The sequence below is a fragment of the Chiloscyllium plagiosum genome, unplaced genomic scaffold (genome assembly GCF_037043375.1).
Source record: "Chiloscyllium plagiosum isolate Xiang-an unplaced genomic scaffold, Cpla_swu_hap1 HiC_scaffold_7, whole genome shotgun sequence".
NCBI lineage: Eukaryota > Metazoa > Chordata > Chondrichthyes > Orectolobiformes > Hemiscylliidae > Chiloscyllium > Chiloscyllium plagiosum.
Window position 1 is genome coordinate 107,960,143 of NW_028270145.1, and position 18,185 is coordinate 107,978,327.

Genomic DNA, 18,185 nt, shown 5'->3' on the forward strand with positions numbered 1-18,185 from the left:
TCTGCTTTGAGGTTTAATAAGCAGTTAACAGGATGACTTACTCATCAGTAGCTCAACATCAGTGTTGATTTGGGCAAGCAGAGCCTCCTGCCGCTGCTCGGACTTCCGTTCCAAGTTTCTCCTCATCAGGTACTGACCCAACATCTCCTGAGCCTGGGAATGTCGCTCTTTTGTTCTCTCCTCAGACGCTTGAGGAACCTAAGGGGAATCATGGGTTAAAATGCTGCATCCACTTCTGGCTGCCATACGTTAGAATCCTGAGCGTCCTTTTGTTATGATCTTTGGATCGCATTAGCCTGGGGATGGGGACCCCAGATCTGGGATGCAATGCCAGGTGCGATCAATGATACTGAATCCCAGAGAATACATGTGAATGGTTTCATTGAAGATAGGTTGGAAGTGTAATTATTACATATTACAATAAAATTGCACAAGAAAATGAATGGATCTTTTACAAATAAATGCCTGGTACTGTAATATAATCTACACTGAACAGCATGAAACTTCCAGATCTCTCCGAACTTGAACTCTGCATTTCCAATTCACACATAAGATCTCAGTCACCAAAATTACGCTGGCTTTGAAATCATCTAATCCCATTTGGGATTCACTAATTTCTAACCGAGTCCCTGCACCTTCAGTAAGTTTCCAAGGCTTTTGCATACCACTTTTTTTTCCAAACACATCACAAAGCTTGATATATTGAGTTTTACAAAGGCACTGGCAGTCTGCATTGTGTGTTAGTTATTCAATTACCCCAACCTCTTACAAGGCTATCTCCACTGTAGAGTGTTTGTGCTCCATGAAGAGTGCTGATGGCGTTGCCAGTCTATTTACATGCACTGGATTTTGGACACGTGAAGTAAAGCAAATAATTACAGAGAGCAGGAAGCAGTCATCAGACAAGTAATGGAAAAGGTTGGAAATCTGTCTAAAGTCAGAAAAGCCTTGTCTCTGTCTAAATAAATTTATGACTTTTCAATGACTTTGGGATTGATTTAGATGTTACATGATCTTTAAAGGAATATAAAATTAATTTACAAATTCCATAACTTTTCCAGGTTTTCCATGATCCATGGAAGGATTGAGGTATGAATATCCACTGTTTATTTATTCAGCATATCATGTTTGCACCGGCTCTCCAAATGAGCACCATGACTTACTGCCTTTCTCTAAATCCCTGAATGTTATTCCTGTTTAAATAAGCATCTCGTACCCTCTTGAATGCCTGAATTGAATATCCCTCCACAATCCAGGCATTTCATTCCAGACCCAAACCACTCATTGTATGATAAAGCACTTTTTCACATCACATTTGTTTCTCTTGCAAATCACTTTAAATCATTGCCCTGTCACTCTTGAACCTTTTAGGAGAGGCAACAGCTCCCTTAAGCATTTTGAAAACTTCTATTAAATCTCTTTTCAGCTTTCTGCTCTCTGAGGAGGGCAGTCCTAACTGATGCAATCTATCCTCATAACTGAAGTTCATCATCCCTGGAACAATTCTTGTAAATCTCTCCTGCACTCTCTTCAATGGTTCACTTCTTTCTGATTGAATGGCACCCTGAACTGTACACAATGCTTCAACGGAAGAATATCAAGTATCTTATGGAAATTCAGCAACACTTCCTTGCAGCTTCTTTGGCAATTCCTCAGGAACAAGGATAACTAGCTTTGCCAAGTTGGTGGGGTTGGTTTAGTTCTGTGGTGGATGAGTAGTCCAATCTGACCCATAAATGATGCAGGGTGTAGGACCTGGGGGGAGGGGGGGGGGGGGGGGGGGAGTTGGGATTTCCTGGCGGTTGTGGTGCCTTCCCAGGTGTTCTTTCTCTAGTTTGCGCTATCTAGGTCAAGTGACTTTCAGGTATCAGTGGGAATGTTGCATTTGTTTAGGGAGGCTTTCAGGGTTACCCTCGTCGCAGTCTCTCTGCCCTTGTGATTCACCTGTAATTGTGGACCTCAGAACACAGTACTTGTTCAGAGACACTTGTGTTGGCGTGCAGACAATGGGGCCTGCCCTCACAGTTGGTCGTGTGCGACCAGTGCCTTGATGTGAGGGCTACTGGCCTGGGAGAGGATGAATGCCGATCCTGTCAGTGGAGTGTCAAGATTTTGCAAAGATTCCGGTTAATAAAGCCCATGACACTTAGTGTAGTCTTAGCCATGTTCTCTAACTGGCTTACCTGGCCTGGGCCTACATATGTATCCAGATCCTTAGACATGTTGTTGACTCTTAACTGCCTTCTGAAATGGTCAAGCAAGTCATTCAGTTCAGCAAGCAATTAAAGATAGGTGATAATTCTTAAAATTCATTTTGTGGAACATGGGTGTCCCTGGCTGGGCCAATATTTCTTGCCCATACTTGGTAATGACAAGGTGGTGATGGGCTGCCTTCTTGAATCACTGCAGCCCACGTACTGTAGTTAGGCCCACAATGCCGTTAGAGAAAGAATTCCAGGATTTGGACCCAGTGACAATGAAGGAACAGTGATATATTTCCAAGTCAGGATGAGGAGTGGTTTACAGGAGAACTTGCAGGTGGTAGTGTTCCCATGTATCTGCTGCCCTTATCCTTCTAGATGGACATGGTCTTGGGTTTGGAAGGTGCTGTCAGAGGGTGTTGGGTGAATTTCAGCTGTGGATCCTGCAGATAGTACATGCTGCTGCTGCTGAGAGTCTCTGATGGACAGACAGGATGTTTGTGGATGTGGTACCAATCAAGTGACTTCTTTTTCCCGGATGGTGTCAAGCTTCTTGAGTGTTGTTGGAGCTGCACCCATCCAGGAAAGTGGGGAGTATTCCAACACACTACTGAGTTGTGCCTTATAGATGATGGACAGGCTATGGGGATTCAGTGAGTCACCCACTGCAGGATTCCTAGCCTCTGATCTGCTCTTATAGCCAGAGTGTTTATATGGTGAGTCTAGTTTCTGGGCATTGCTAAAGATGAAGTCAAATATGTTTTTCCATCTTGTTGGTTCCCTCACCACCTGTTGCAGACCCAGCCTAGCAGCTATGTCCTTTAAGAGCCGCCAAGCTTGATCAGTAGTTCTGCTTCTGAGCCACTCTTGGTGGTGGACATTGAAACATCATATCCAGAGTACATTTTGCGTCTTTGCTATCCTCCAAGTGTTGTTCAACATGGAGGAGTACTGATTCATCAGCCAACGGATGACAATACATGGTAATCAATAGGTTTCTTTGCCCATACTTAACCTGAAGCCATGAGATTTCATGGATCCGGAGTCAATGTTTAGGACTCCAAGGTCAACTCCCTCCCAACTGTATACCTTGTGCCACCACGTCTACTGGGTCTGTGTTGATTAGTCTGTGAGATGGCTCTTCGAATTTTGGCACGAGCCACGAGATGTTAGGAAGTTTGCAGTGTTGACAGGGCTGTTTCTGCCATTTTCTTTTCTGGTGCTGAGGTCAACGCCAGGTGATCCATCCCGTTTCATTTCTTTGTGACATTATAGCAAATGATAGATGAATGCCTCTCAAATAACCTCACAAGCCAATCACATTGTTGTGATCTGGAGTCACATATAGACCAGACAGGTGAGCATGGCAGATTTCCTTCCCTGAAGGATGTTAATGAATCCGACGGTTTTTTCCAACAATTGACAAGGGTTTCTTGGTCATCAGTAGATTCTTAATTCCTTTTTCTTCAATTACTGAATACAAATTCAACCATCTGCTTTGATGGGATTTGAACCCCGGGGGCCGCAGAACATTTGCTGAGTTTCTGGATTAATAGTCTAGCAATAATTCCACTAGGTCATTGTGTCCCCTTCTGATTTTGCTCATGACTCCCACATCCCATGAAAGAACAATTTTTTGTTTAAAAGCTCTGAATCAGTATACTCACTGGATGAAGTTTGACATAAGCATCAACTTTAGCACGCAGTTTAAGCCTCCGTGTGTCGGTGAGACCTGATGGTCCCTGCCAGGGCATGATGCACGGACTCCGGTTTCCACGCTTTTTTAAGAACTTCAAGACCTGCAGAAAAAAACCTGTCATGAAGCTCTTCTGAAATTCTACTACACACTAATAAAACTAATGCCCCTTTCTCTCACAATGAAAGTTCAAGATAATCCTTAAATTCCCAGACAAGGAAATTTGATATTTCAATTAGGAATTCTGTACAATTCAAGCATGGAATTTCTTCAATCATAAACTAGGCTTCTCCAAATATGTATCACTTATGGATGACACCTCCCCAGTTGTTAGTAAAATGACAAATATATAATAAATGGTAGATTTTTTTCAACACATGCACACAAATCCACTAGACTAAATAGTCATTTTGGGTACAATCTTATAAAGCCCTGAATCATGTAGACTAAGGCAAGAAATCTGGGAGAACTAAAGTGAGAAGTCCAGCAAGGCCTTGCTTAATTTCAGGAATAACAAATCTAATTTTCCAACAGAGTCCTGGGTGCCAAGATGAGATTCACACTAGGAAATGTGAGAAATACTAACAATGGGGATTATTGCTTATTCACAGAGAATCTCACCTCATTAATATGCAGTTTCCATTTCTACCATGTGCCAGATGAGAACACCTAACATGAAAGTCAGAGTGGGTATCTGGGAATGCCAGCTCGCTGCTTGGTCTACTGGACTCTACATGAGATACCAGGCACCAACATCTCAGGGCATGTTCCATGAGCATTGGTCACATGCACTCTTCATCCTAGACATTGTAATTTGAATTTTCAGGCTCTCTGCTCTACCATGGCACCTTTCAGATCCACCTACAGCCTTTCTCCTGCATTGTAATGCTATATCTTGGAGGACACCAGCACCTCTTGCTGCAGGACACTGAGTGTAGGCGCAGGTTCCCAGGCTGCAGACTGGACCAGGCTGTAACTCAGGATGGCTTGTTCACTCACCTTACGCCTACTTGGATGCTCACAGCATCTCTGCCTCAGCCTGCCTTGCCCTGCCCTGCCTTTTAGCAGACATAAAGCCAGATAGCTTGTCATGGTCATGGTCATGGCCAGTCAGCGGTCAAGGAGGTGGATATGTAGCTGCATGTCATCATGCTGCAGAAGCTGATGCAGAGACACACTGTATGCATTTCTATGAAATGGCGGTGTCTTGAATTCGGAGAAGATTAGTGCTCAGTCACGTCAAGAGAGACGGTCTTCAGCCCCGAGGTGCCAGCACAGTAAGTAAGGGCATTGTCTCAGGCACAGTTTAGTTACTCCCTGTTTTTCTGGGGTTAGGTGGGGAGGAGGATTCAAACTTTGGGCTCACTCCATACATCTTTCTGCCCAGCAATTGTTGTTTTCTCCTGCATTGACAGAAAGAAAGGGAGATTGGGTGGAATGAAGTGGGTGGCACAGTTGTGTCATGTGGATGTGGAGGAGATTAAATTCCACCAGCTCACTAATACTGAGTGATAATTATGAAATATCAGTCATTCTCTTTAGGAAATGAATTTGCCAATTCCAGACTGACAGCAATGCTACTGACTCTTCACTGCCTTCTGAAATGGCCTGGGAGAAAAAGTGAGGACTGCAGATGCTGGAGAGTCAGAGTTGAAAAGTGTGATGCAGGAAAAGCACAGTGGGTCAGTCAGCAACAGAGGAGCAGGAGAGGTGACATTTCAGGCATAAGCCCTTCATCAGGAATGTGGAGGGGGAAGGTGGCTGAAAGAGAAAATAGGGTGTGGCTTGGGAGAAGGTAGGTGGGATGGCGATAGGTGGATGCAGGTGGGAGGTGGTTGTGATAGTTTGGTTGGGAGTTTGGAATAGATAGGTGGGAAGAAAGATGTACAGGTGTGTCAGGTCAGGAGGGTAGTGCGAGTTGGAGGTTTGGTCCTGGAATGAAGTGAGGGTTGGAGAAATATTTAAACTGGTGAAGTCAATGTTGATGCTGTGTGGTGTAGGATCCAGAGGCAAAAGATGAGGCGTTCCTCCTCCAGTTGGCAAATGGCTTGGATTTGGTAGTGCAGGGGGTCCAGGATTTGCATGTCCTTGGGGAAGTGGGAGGGGGAGTTGAAGTGGTTGGCCACAGGGTGGTTGGGTTGTTTGGCGTGTGTGGACCAGAGGTGTTCTCTGAAATGCTCCCATTGTAGAAGAGACCACATGGAGAGCAAGGTATGCAGTATTTGATGTGGGTGGATGTGCGGGAAAATCTCTGCTGGATCTGAAATGATCCTATCGGGCCTTGGATGGAGGTGAAGGGGGAAGTGTGTGCCCAGGTTTTGCACTTTGTGCGGAAGCAAAGGTGCCAGGTATAGAAGGTGGGTTGGTGGGGAGTGTGGACCTAACAAAGAAGTCACAGAGGGAATGGTCTCTGCAGAACACAGATAGCAGTGGGGGCCTGCCCACTTATTTATTTCTGAAATGGCCTGGGCAAACCACCTCGTTCAAGAGCAGAAAAATGTTGCGTGCCAGTGCCACCCACATCTCATTAAAAAATTTAGAAAATTTTCTTTAAAATGGCACCGTCTCCCTCAATTACGCAACATTTTAAACTTTGCAGATTAAGGTTACTCTGATTTCATGGTACCTCCAGTGCACATACAGGAGACAAAATAGTGCACAGCCACTCACTCTAAAAAGTGTTACTACAAAATGAATCTCAACGTTTTCCTGGCTTCAGGTTTGCCATTTCAACATAATCACAAAAGCACTCACAGCTCTCTGGATCACAACAGCTGCTCTGAATTCCTTAAGGGCCTGCTTCTGTTTGTTGAAGTCCCTTCTGTGCCTGTATCCATGCCAAACCTTTTGAATCAGCAGTGCTGACCGTTCTCGCTCTTCCTGTAGGTACTTGTCCATCTCGCCTGCACAGGATGCCAAATATTACACTGGGCATCGGGGATTAAGCAGAATTGGGGCAAAAGAAAAGACAATGGTGCAAGGCATCCTGAATAGTTTTATTATGGATGTCCAAAATGTACATTAAAAAATCAAATCACTGGTCAGGATGAGATGTTACGGGACAATAAATTATAGGAACACATAACATATATTGCCCTAAAATATGACCGGGAATAAATCTGATGCCATGACAGCTTTGCATAAAACCATACATTAATTCAAACACACTAAATACGTTAAACAAATAGTGTACAGTGCCACACACCGCACTGTGGTGGGGAGTGCAGTTTACTCAGAATCCAGGTTCATGAATAATCCTGAAGGCAAAGCTCATCTCAACTGCCTGCCTGTCTAACCTGTCCCATTAATATAGCACTCTCTGACCAAAACTTTACTTGTAGAAGTATCTGTCAGGCTTGTTCTCCCAGCTAAAGAGAGTTCTAAAGAGTCATTCACTCAAGTGAACCTCCTGAAAGATAACAATAATGCCTTTACATAATGCTGCACATAAGTTCATAAGACAAGTTCATAAGATATAGGAGCAGAATTAGGCCATTCGGCCCATCGAATCTGCTCCATCATTCGATCATGGCTGATATGCTCCTCACCCCCATTTTCCTGCCTTCTCCCCATATCCTTTCAACCCATCACCAATTAAAAATTTGTCAGAAACCTCCTTAAACTTACTCACTGTCTCAGCATCCACCGCACTTTGGGATAGTGAATTCACAAATTCACAACCCTTTGGGAGAAGTAGTTTCTCCTCAACTCTGTTTTAAATTTGTTATCCCTTATCCTTAGGGTATGGCCTCTCATCCTAGAATGCCCCACAAGAGGAAGCATCCGCTCTACGTCTACTTTATCCACATCTTTTATCATCTGGAATACCTCAATTTGATCTCCCCTCGTTCTTCCAAATTCCAGAGAGTGTAGGCCTAAATTGTTCAATCTCTCTTCACATGACAAACCCCTCATCTCTGAGATCAATCTAGCAAACCTCTTCTGTACTGCCTCCAATGCCACTACTTCTTTCCTCAAATAAAGGGATCAAAACTGTGCACAATACTCTGGGTGCGGTCTCACCAATACCGTCTATAGTTGCAACAATACTTCCTTACTTTCATATTCTATTCCATTAACTATGAAAGCCAATATTCCCATTCACTTTCTTTATTATCTGTTGTAACTACATGCCAGTTTTCTGTGATTCATGAAAGAGGACACTCAGATCCCTCTGCACTATAGTCTCTCCCCCATGCAGAGCAATAAACATAGAAAACTTTACAACAACAGTAACTTGCAGTTATTTATATAGAGTCTTTTATACAGTAAAATATCTCAAATAACTTCACACAAGATTTATCAAAGTCTGACAGCAAGCCCCAAAGGGAGACACAAGGATGTGTGACCAAAAGTTTGATCAAAGAAGTAAGATTTTCAAAACACCTTTAAGCAGCAGTGAGAGATAGAGAAACAAAGAGGTTCATGGAAGGTTGTACAGCTTGGGGCATAGGTAGCTGAAGACACAGCTACTGATGGTAGAGTGCTAGAAATTGGTAATGTACAAGAGATGGGGGTTGCAGGCATTCAGAAATGCGAGAATATGGTGAGGTACAGGAGGTTCCAGAGATAGGGTGGGGTAAGGCCATGGAGGGATTTGAAAATGAGGATGAAAATTTTAATATTAAGACATGGCTAGAGCAAGGGAAGATATAAGTCTGTGAATGCAACAAAAGGAAGGTAGTGAGCACGTGACTACTTTCAAGGAAAAAATAATTTACAAACCTCAGTGGGTTTGGCCTTTGTGCAGGTTTCACAAGATGTCTAGAAAGTTGTCAATCATTGAAAAGGAGTGGCACGGTGGCTCAGTGGTTAGCCACAGCACCAGGATCCCAGGTTCGATTCCAGCCTCAGGCGACTGTCTGTGTGGAGTTTGCACATTCTCCCAGTGTCTTTGTGGGTTTCCTCCAGGTGCTCCAGTTTCCTCCCACAGTCCAAAGACATGCAGGTCAGGTGAATTGGCCAAGCTAAGTTGCCCATAGTGTTAGGTGCATTAATCAGAGGGGAATGAGTCTGGGCGGGTTACTCTTCGGAGGGTCAGTGTGGACTTGTTGGGCCGAAGGGGCTGTTTCCACACTGTAGGGAATCTAATCTGAAAATGTAAAGATAGGGATGTTTGGCTACATTCATATACAGTGTTGATGAGGCCACATCTGGAGTATTGTGACCAGTTTTGATCATCTTCTGGACAAAAGGATATAAATGCATTTGAAGCAATTCAGAGAAGGCTCACTTTACTGATATTTGGGATTGGAGATGGGGGATGTGACCTTAGGAGGAAAGGCTGGGCCTATATTCATCGGAGTTTAGAAAAACAGTAGGATTTCTTACTGAATCATTTAAGATTCTGAGGGGACTTGATGCAGTGGTTGCTGAAAGGATGTTTCCCCTTCAGGGAGAGACTAAATGAGGGGCAGTTTAAAAATAAGGGTCTCCCATTTAAGACAGAGACGAGAAGTTTTTTATTTCTCTCAGAGGCTCTTCAGTCTTTGAAAATCTCCTTCCGAGAGAGCAATGGAGGCACGGTCATTGAACACTGTTAAAGCAGATGCTCTTGACTGATAGTCAAATGTTATTGGGGTGGGGTGAAAATGTGAAGTTGAGGCCACAGTCAGGTCAACCACGATCTTTTAAAAGAGCAGGCTAGAGGGATTGAATGGTCATCTCCAGCTCCCAATTCTCAAGTTCATATTGTTATTTATAAGGTTCACAGTAGAATGTGGAAACAGATACCATGTTGGAGCAGTCACTTACTTGCAGGAACTAATTCCAGTAAGCTCAGTTGCCGCTGTCGAAACTCTCGGAGAGCTCGATGTCGTCTTAGCTGAAGCTGACGTTTAAGCTCCTCCTCCTCTCTCTTCTTCTCCAGCTGTTGCATTTCCTGCTCACGTTTGGCCCTTAGTACCATTACATGTAATTAAATCAATTCTCATCAAACACAGCCAGAGCTCTACAGTCACTAATTATGCCACAAAATACAGCAGCAAGAGGCAGAGGTACAGGAATGGGTTGATCAGTTCCTGAAGCTGTTCCATTACCTCAGTTTGATTTGCCCACCATTCTTCCATTTTCCATGATACCCTTACTTAGCAAAGAAAAAACTAATCTCAGGATCTCCACTGTGCAAAATCTGGAACAAAATGCTGGCTTTGCCAGCAAAACCCACAAACCATGAAAACATAAAGAAAATATAAACTTAACATCCCGAGGAACAGCCACAAGAGGATTATAAGATAAAACCTTGCACAAAAGAACGTTTTTGATTAGATTAGATTACTTAGTGTGGAAACAGGCCCTTTGGCCCAACAAGTCCACACCGACCCTCCGAACAGCAATCCACCCAGACCCATTCCCCTACATTTACCCCTTCACCTGACACTACGGGCAATTTAGCATGGCCAATTCACCTAACATGCACATCTTTGGACTGTGGGAGGAAACCGGAGCACCCGGAGGAAACCCACGCAGACATGGGGAGAATGTGCAAACTCCACACAAAGTTGCCCGAGGCAGGGATTGAAATCATGTCTCTGGTGCTGTGAGGCTGGTGCTGCTAACCACTGTGCCACCGTGCCACCCATTTTGGTCGTAGAAGTTGGGTTTAAAGCATCATAAAGGAGGAGCGAGGGGCAGAGAGATTGAGGGAGGAAATGCCAAGACTAGGGAATGAACAGCTTGAAGGAATAACTGTCAAAGATGGGACAAAGTAATTCTCTTCCAAGCCATGCATTCAAGTGATTGATTTGACTTAAATGTAGAATATCAATTTATAAATAAGGCACAGAAGGATACCTGAAACTCCTTTGTAAAGTTGTCACCGCTTTCGGAAGACACTTCAACCGCTTTCTTGTCTGATATGCTCTCCATGCTGCTTGGATCAGGCATGCACATCTGTGGAACTTCTAAAAAAAAGGTCAATGTTTGGTTTTCAAGTTGAAGTGCTTAAACTTAAAATATCTAGACTCCAAGCACATCAGTTCAGATAAATTCTTGTTTTTGTTACTTTGCTCAGTAAATTGTTTCATAATGTTACTACCCTTTCTCCTTAGAATAATGAGTGTGTGGAATCCCACATTAAGCTAATATAGCTCTTTGAAAGAGCGATCCAATGAGTCCCACCTTTCAGCTCTTTCTCATACAGCCTTGCAAATAGTTAAATTTTAAAGACATTAAAACATATGGAATAGGATGAGTATACTATGGCTTGTTTTGCCTCCTCTATCATGGCCCATTTCTACATCAACTCCATCTTCCTCTTACATCTTATCCTTGATTTCTTATTAATCCAAAATTATCTGTGACCTCTTCTTGAACATCAATGACTAAGCATCTAAAAGTCTCGAAACACATTTCTCAGTGATGAAATTCTCTCTCATCTTGGCCATAACTCATGACTCTGGGACTATGCTCTCTGTTCCAAAAACACCAGGAGGGGAAAACATCCTTTCAGCATTTACCTTGTCAACATCTTTACAATTTTCTCTGTTTCAGTTAGCACTGTCATGTAAATGACCAAGAATGTACAAGTTATAACATGCTTTTCATCAACACAAATTCACTGTAGTGTGATTGACAAATTGGGGACGCTGTTTCTGCAGTGCGGACATTTAAAACATGTATTGGCTGCAACGTGATTACATTGCCAATACTTTAAGTGCTGCTTCTAAGGCGCAATTTTTCTATACTGCAGGGTTGTACGAGAATGCAACCGCCACAGTGTAGAAGAATTGACTGAATGCTAAGTCTACTTAATCTCTTCTTGTCGGTCAATCCATTCAACCTAAGAATCAATTGAGTAAATATATGTTGCATTCTCTCTGGTTCAAGTACCTTCTTTCTTGAGTGAGGGGACCAAAACTAAACACAATACTCTGGGTTTGGAGGAATATGAGCCGGGTGCTGGCAAGTGGGACTAGACTGGGTTGGGATATCTGGTCGGCATGGACGGGTTGGACCGAAGGATCTGTTTCCATGCTGTATATCTCTATGACTCGAGAAGGAAACTGGTAAAGTCGATGTTGATGCCGTGTGGTTGGATGGTCCCAAGGCAGAAGAGGCAGCGTTCTTCCTCCAGTCTTCGAGTGGCTTGGATTTGGCAGTGGATGCGGCTCAGGACTTGCATGTTCTTGGTGCAGTGGGAAGGGGAGTTGAAGTGGTCTGCCACAGGGCGGTGGAGTTGTTTCGTGTGTGTCCCCCAGAGATGTTCCCTGAGACATTCTGCGAGTTGGCATCCTGTCTCCCCAGTGTAATGGGCCCAAGAGCTGATGTTATGACACAGCTAATTTAAACCAGCAACACAGAAAAGATTCACCACATGCTGTAATCTGTTAAAATTTGAGAGGCAAAGAACTATCCCAGAAGCAAATGTCTAAAGTAAAAAAATTAACAACTTTATTCTTTAAGCCTAACGGAGAATATTAAAACTAACAACTATTTATAACTCCTTTCTCTTAAATCTATCTTTTACCTCCCATTCTACAATACTAATCCGATAAAAAATCCGATTAAGATTTTAAAAAGTCACATTTCAAAACCAGTCTGCTTTGCCGAGTTTCCTCTGTAGATTCTATCTAGATTCAATGTTTTGCTGTACAAACACCTTTCCCAGACAGGTACCTCTCAGAGAGCTCTTAAATTCGTAGCCTCCACCTGTTGGCCTTTTGACAGTTCTCTCTCAACTGTTCAAAAATGTCCAGTTTTATACTCCAAAACATCAGACTGTTTCATTGGTTTTAGTATTTAATAATATTAAATTCAAACCTGATTGAGTTTGGTAACTTGGGGCATAATTTATACGGATGGTCGAATTTGAATTTGTTTTTGTCTCATGGCAGCCCAGCTTCTGCTAGCTGTTTCAACTTAGCATTATATTGTTACCTTGTTCCGGACTCTCTGTGCTTCTCTAAGTCCTTGCTCGCTTTTCAACTCTCTTAAAGGTACAATACCTCTACACTTTCATAACACTGAACTGCCCACTCCTGCTCCTAATTCCTATACTCCTCAAGCCAATCTATTTTTAACCATTGACATCTATCATTAACACCTATTTTGCATCTAGATCGTTCCTTTATTACCATGTCAGCACTCTCTTTGTCCTGGCCATCCTTGCCATCTATTTCACTTGCTCCCCCTCTCCCCTTGTCAAGAGTATGAAAATCATTATTTTCTAGCCCCTGTCAGTTCAAAGATGTTACTGGACAAGAACATTAATTTTGCTCCAATGTATAACTATTGTAAGTAATAATACTTGCCTGTTGACTTACTCCTTGTGTGGACCCAGCATAAAGGAGTTCCAAAAGCTGATTTAACTCCTTGTCAAAACCTCTTCCTGTCCACTGTTTTCTCAAGAGAGGACGTAAGCCTGGGAAAGATACCACTGAAAGATTATTTTTCTGACTTTGCTAGACAGCTACTTCCATAAGAATTATTGATAGATGCACAAAATATGTTCTGAGTTACAAATTATTTTTTGTATTAACTATATTCATTCAAGTTCTTTCCAATCTTTGGATGCATTGAAGTCGTAATTGTTCCAAAGGAGTCAAAGGGTTTCAGCATTCGACAAGAAAGTACAATTGAGGCTAAAATCAGATCAACAACAATCTGACTGAATAGCAAGGAAAGCTCAGGCATGGCCTATTCCTGCTCCTAATTTGTATATTTGCATGATCTGGCAGCAAGACAGTCAGATAGAAGGTCGGAACAACATCAAGGGCCACAGGGCCTGTACTGTTCTATATTCTAAAACCAACTCCTCCTGCCCTTATCGAGATCAATGCTCTCAAATTGACTCAAATTCTTCCTTTATTCACCCTGGACTTCTGCTGGTGTGTTGTCATCAATTGCCACAGTTCCTATTACTGAGGGAAACTGCAGGAAAGGCTCAACAGGTAACCTTATATGCTCGAGGAACACTTGATTCTGTCATGTCTCTCTGAAGGAACTGGCCAAGAGTTACTCACCAGCTCTTCCACTGATGGCAAGATGGCCAACAGATCAGCGTTCCAACACACAGTTCCATTCAACAGGAAACTAGTTTACAATGTTAAATGGACAGAATTGTCAGTCTACCAATTTCAACTTCAACTCCTGGGTCTCTGCCAGCAGAAATCAAGAATCAATCTTGCAGGAAGGAAAATCTGGAAATAACTATTGCCTTACGCAACTAAGCAAGACATCATGGAGCATAGAGCACATAAGGGATCCATTCTGTCCATGAATGAATTAAGCTCAAAGCCATATTAATGTTATACTGTACAGATATGCTCCTTCCTTATCCATTTCTCAACATGCGAGCCAAAACATTCGGATGTGAATCATGGCGAACTGAGTCATTTTGCAGAGTGACTGCCACTTTCTCTGTCAATATAAAGAATGGATTGTGTCCTTGACCCAGCCACTTGGCTATTCGTTGACGATAGGTGGGTAGTCTTGACATTACCACTCTGGGAAAGTGGCCCTGGGCCAGGATGAAAGCCATGAAGCTAACAGAACAGACAGTGACACAAAGTTCAGTGCTCAGATGCTACCGTATTGAAGCAGTCCATCGGGGAAATTAGAAATCCCAAATTAAAGGGAGAGGTAAGAGTACAGAACTCAGGAGAGGTTATTAAAATCTCCAGCACAGACACAAATAGGACAGAGTAGATGGAAAAGGGTTATAGCATTCAAACTTCAAGCACACTGGACAAACAAATGACAATGAGGAGAGGGATGGTTAATACAGGACTGATGGTGTAATATCTGAATGCATGCAATATAAGGAATAATGTAAATGAACTTGTGGCGCAGATCGAAATAGGCAGGTATGACATGGTGGGCATCACAGAGATGTGGCTATAAGGGGATCAGGACTGGGAGTTGAATATTCAAGGATACACATCCTCTCGAAAAGAGGGTTTCCTTATTAGTAAGAAATGAAATGAAATCAATAGAAAGAAACAAAGTAGGGTTAGATGGTGTAAAATCTGTGTGGGTAGAATTGAGGAGTTATGTAAAGGCCTCCAAACAGTAGTCAGGAGCTGGGGTGCAAGATACACCAGGAGATAGGAAAGATGTGAAGGAAAGACAAAGTTACAGTGACCATGGGGGATTTCAATATGGGAAAATCTGGTTCGCAGTGGATTGCATGAAAAGGAATTTGTGGAAAGACTACAAGATGGTGTTTTGGAACAGCTGGTGGTGGAGCCAAGTAGGGAACAGGATATTTAGTGTTGTGCAATGAGTCAGATTTGGTAAGGGAGCTTAACGTGAAGGAACCCATTGGAGGCAGTAATCATAACATGATTGAATTTACTCTGCAATTTGAGAGAGAGTAGATAGAATTAGAGGTAACGGTATTACAGCTGAATAAAGGCACCTAAAAAGGCAAGAGGGAGCAGCTGGGTAGAATTGACTGGAAAAATTGAACCTAGCAGGAAAGACAATGGAACAGCAATTCCATTGCTGTTTCTGGGAGTAATTCAGGAGACATAGCAAAGATACATCCCAAGGAAAAAGAAACATGGTACAAGGAGGATGAGGCAACCGTAGTTGACGAGGGAAGTCAGGGATAGCATAAAAGCAAAACAGAAAACATATAGTGTGGCAAATGGCAGTGGTAACCCAGACAATTGGGAAGCTTACAAAGACCAACAGAGGGCAACAAAAAAAGAAATAAGGAGGGAGAAGATTAAAAATGACGGTAAGCTAGCTAGTAATATCAAGGAATACTGTAAGGGTTTCTTTGGATATATAGAGGGCAAAAGAGAGGTAAAGATGGACATTGGGCTGCTGGAAAATGACACTGGAGTGATAGTAGTGGGGAACAAGGAAATGGCTGAGGAACTGAATAATTACTTTGTGTCAGTCTTCATGGTGGAAGACATGAGTAATATCCCAAAAATTTAAGAGACTGAGGGGCAGAGCTGAGTATGGTGGCCATCACCCAGGAGAAGATGCAAGAAAAACTAGATGGCCTGAAGATGGATAAATCACGTGGACCAGATGGGCAACACCTTAGAGTTCATAAGGAGATAGCTGAAGAGATAATAGAGGCGTTAGTGGTGATCTTTCAGGAATCGCTAGAATCAGGGAGGGTTCCAGAGGACTGGAATATCACTAACGTGACACCCCTGTTTAAAAAGGGAAGAAGGTAAAAGATGGAACATTACAGACAAACTAATCTAACTTTGGATGTGGGTAAGACCCTGGAATCCATTGTAAAGGACGAGATTTCTGAATACTTGGAAGTGAATGGTAAAATAGGCATGGTTTCATCAAGGGGAGGTCATGCCTGACAAATCTGCTTAAATTCTTTGAGGAAGTAACGAGCATGTTAGACCAAGGACAGCCAATGGATATTATCTACCTGAACTTCAAGAAGGCCTTTGACAATGGAAGCTACTGAGTAAGAGCCCATGGTATCAGAGGCAAGGTGCTAGCATGGATAGAAGCTTGGCTAAATGGCAGAAAGCAGAAAATGAGAATAAAGGGTCCTCCTCAGGATGGCAGCCGGTGACAAGTGGTGTTCCGCAGGGCTTAGTGTTAGGACCACAACTTTTCACTTTATACGTTAATGATCTAGATGAAGGAATTGAGGGCATTCTGGCTAAGTTTGCAGATGATACAAAGTTAGACAGAGGGAGAGGTAGCATTGAGGAGGTGTGAAGCCTGCAGAAGGATTTTGACAGGTTAGGAGAGTGGGCAAAGAAGTGGCAGATGGAGTACAACATGGGAAAGTGTGAGGTCATGCACCTTGGTTGGAAGAATAGAGACATGGACTATTTTCTAGATGGGGAGAAAATTCTGAAGTCTGAAGTGCAAAGAAACTTGAGAGTTCTAGTCCAGGATTCTCTCAAGTAAATTTGCAGGTTCGGTCAGTAGTTAGGAAGGCAAATGCAATGATGGCATTTATATTAAGAGGACTTGAATAATAATGGATGTACTTCTGACACTCTATAAGGCTCTGGTCAGACCACATTTAGAGTATTCTGTGCAGTTTTGGATGTACTGATCCTGAAGCATGTTCAGAGGAGGTTCACAAGGATGGTCTCAGGAATGAAAAGCTAAACACGTGAGGAATATTTGATGACTCTGGGTCTATACACTATGGAATTTAGAAAATTGAGGGGGTATCTAATTAAAACATACAGAATACTGGATGGCCAGAATAGAGTAGATGTTGGGAAGATGTTTCCTTGGTAGGAGAGACTAGGACCCGAGGGCACAGTCTTAGAGTAAAGGGAAGACCTTTTAGAACAGAGATAAGGAGAAAGTTGTTCAGCCAGAGAGTGAGGAATCTATGGAATTCATTGCCACAGAAGGCTGTGGAGGCTAGGTCATTGAGTATATTTAAGACCAAGATAGATAGGTTCTTGAGTATCAAGGGGATCAAGGGTAACAAGGAGAAAGTGGAAGAATGGGGTTGAGAAATTTATCAGCCATGATTGAATGGCGGAGCAGACTCAATGGGCTCAATGGCCTAATTTCTGCTCCAATGTCTTATGGTCTTAAAAGCTGTTTTTCTGCAGTAAGTCTGTACTGATTTAAGCGACCAGGGTTTTCAATGGCACTTTAGTGCAATGTTTCAATAAATGCGAATTAAGCTTTAAGAAGTTAGCAAAAAGATTTACAAAACCAATTGTCTTCTCATGCATTAGGATATCAACATAAACAATATAACTAGTGAAAGCGCTTGCTTTTACCAAATAATGCACCACAGGTTATCAAGTATAACAAGTACTTCTTTTAAATGCAGTCACTGAATGTAGGAAAACAATTTTCTATGATTTTAATGGGAGACAGTTTTGATTAGAACGTTACAAGGTTAATTGTTCTCCAAGGTTAAAAACAGCAATATAACTAAAGAAAATACTGCAGATGCTGAAAATCTGAATACAGAATGTGCTGGAAATACTCAGAGCAGGCAGTATTTGTGCTAAGTCACTGAGTCATATAGCACCGAAACAGATCCTTCAATCCAGTCATCCATGCTGACCAGATATCCCAGTCTAACCTAGTACCATTTGCCAGCATTTGGCCCATATCCTTCTAAACCCTTCCCATTCATATACCCATCCAGACACCTTTTAAACATTGTAATTGTACTTTCCTCTGGCAGATCATTCCACACATGCACCACCCTCTGCATGAAAAGGTTACCCCTCCAGTCCATTTTAAATCTTTCCCTCTCACTTTAAACCTATTCCCTCCAGTTTTGGACTCCCCCACCTTGGAAAAAAGACCTTGTTTATTTAGCCTATCCACGCCCCTCATGATTTTATAAACCTCTATATGTCACCCCTCAA

General features: G+C 42.6%; 1 protein-coding gene across 1 annotated transcript in view; it reads right to left on the minus strand.

The window, feature by feature from the left end:
- Positions 1-18,185, minus strand: part of iqcb1 (IQ motif containing B1) — a 51,339-nt gene that overhangs the window by 10,801 nt on the left and 22,353 nt on the right. The window contains exons 7-12 of the mRNA XM_087989344.1: positions 13,149-13,258; positions 10,690-10,799; positions 9,652-9,794; positions 6,652-6,800; positions 3,869-4,000; positions 42-198 (exon numbers count right to left, since the gene is read on the minus strand). Coding sequence (XP_087845470.1) covers positions 42-198; positions 3,869-4,000; positions 6,652-6,800; positions 9,652-9,794; positions 10,690-10,799; positions 13,149-13,258 — 801 coding nt within the window. The remainder of the gene's footprint in view (positions 1-41; positions 199-3,868; positions 4,001-6,651; positions 6,801-9,651; positions 9,795-10,689; positions 10,800-13,148; positions 13,259-18,185) is intronic.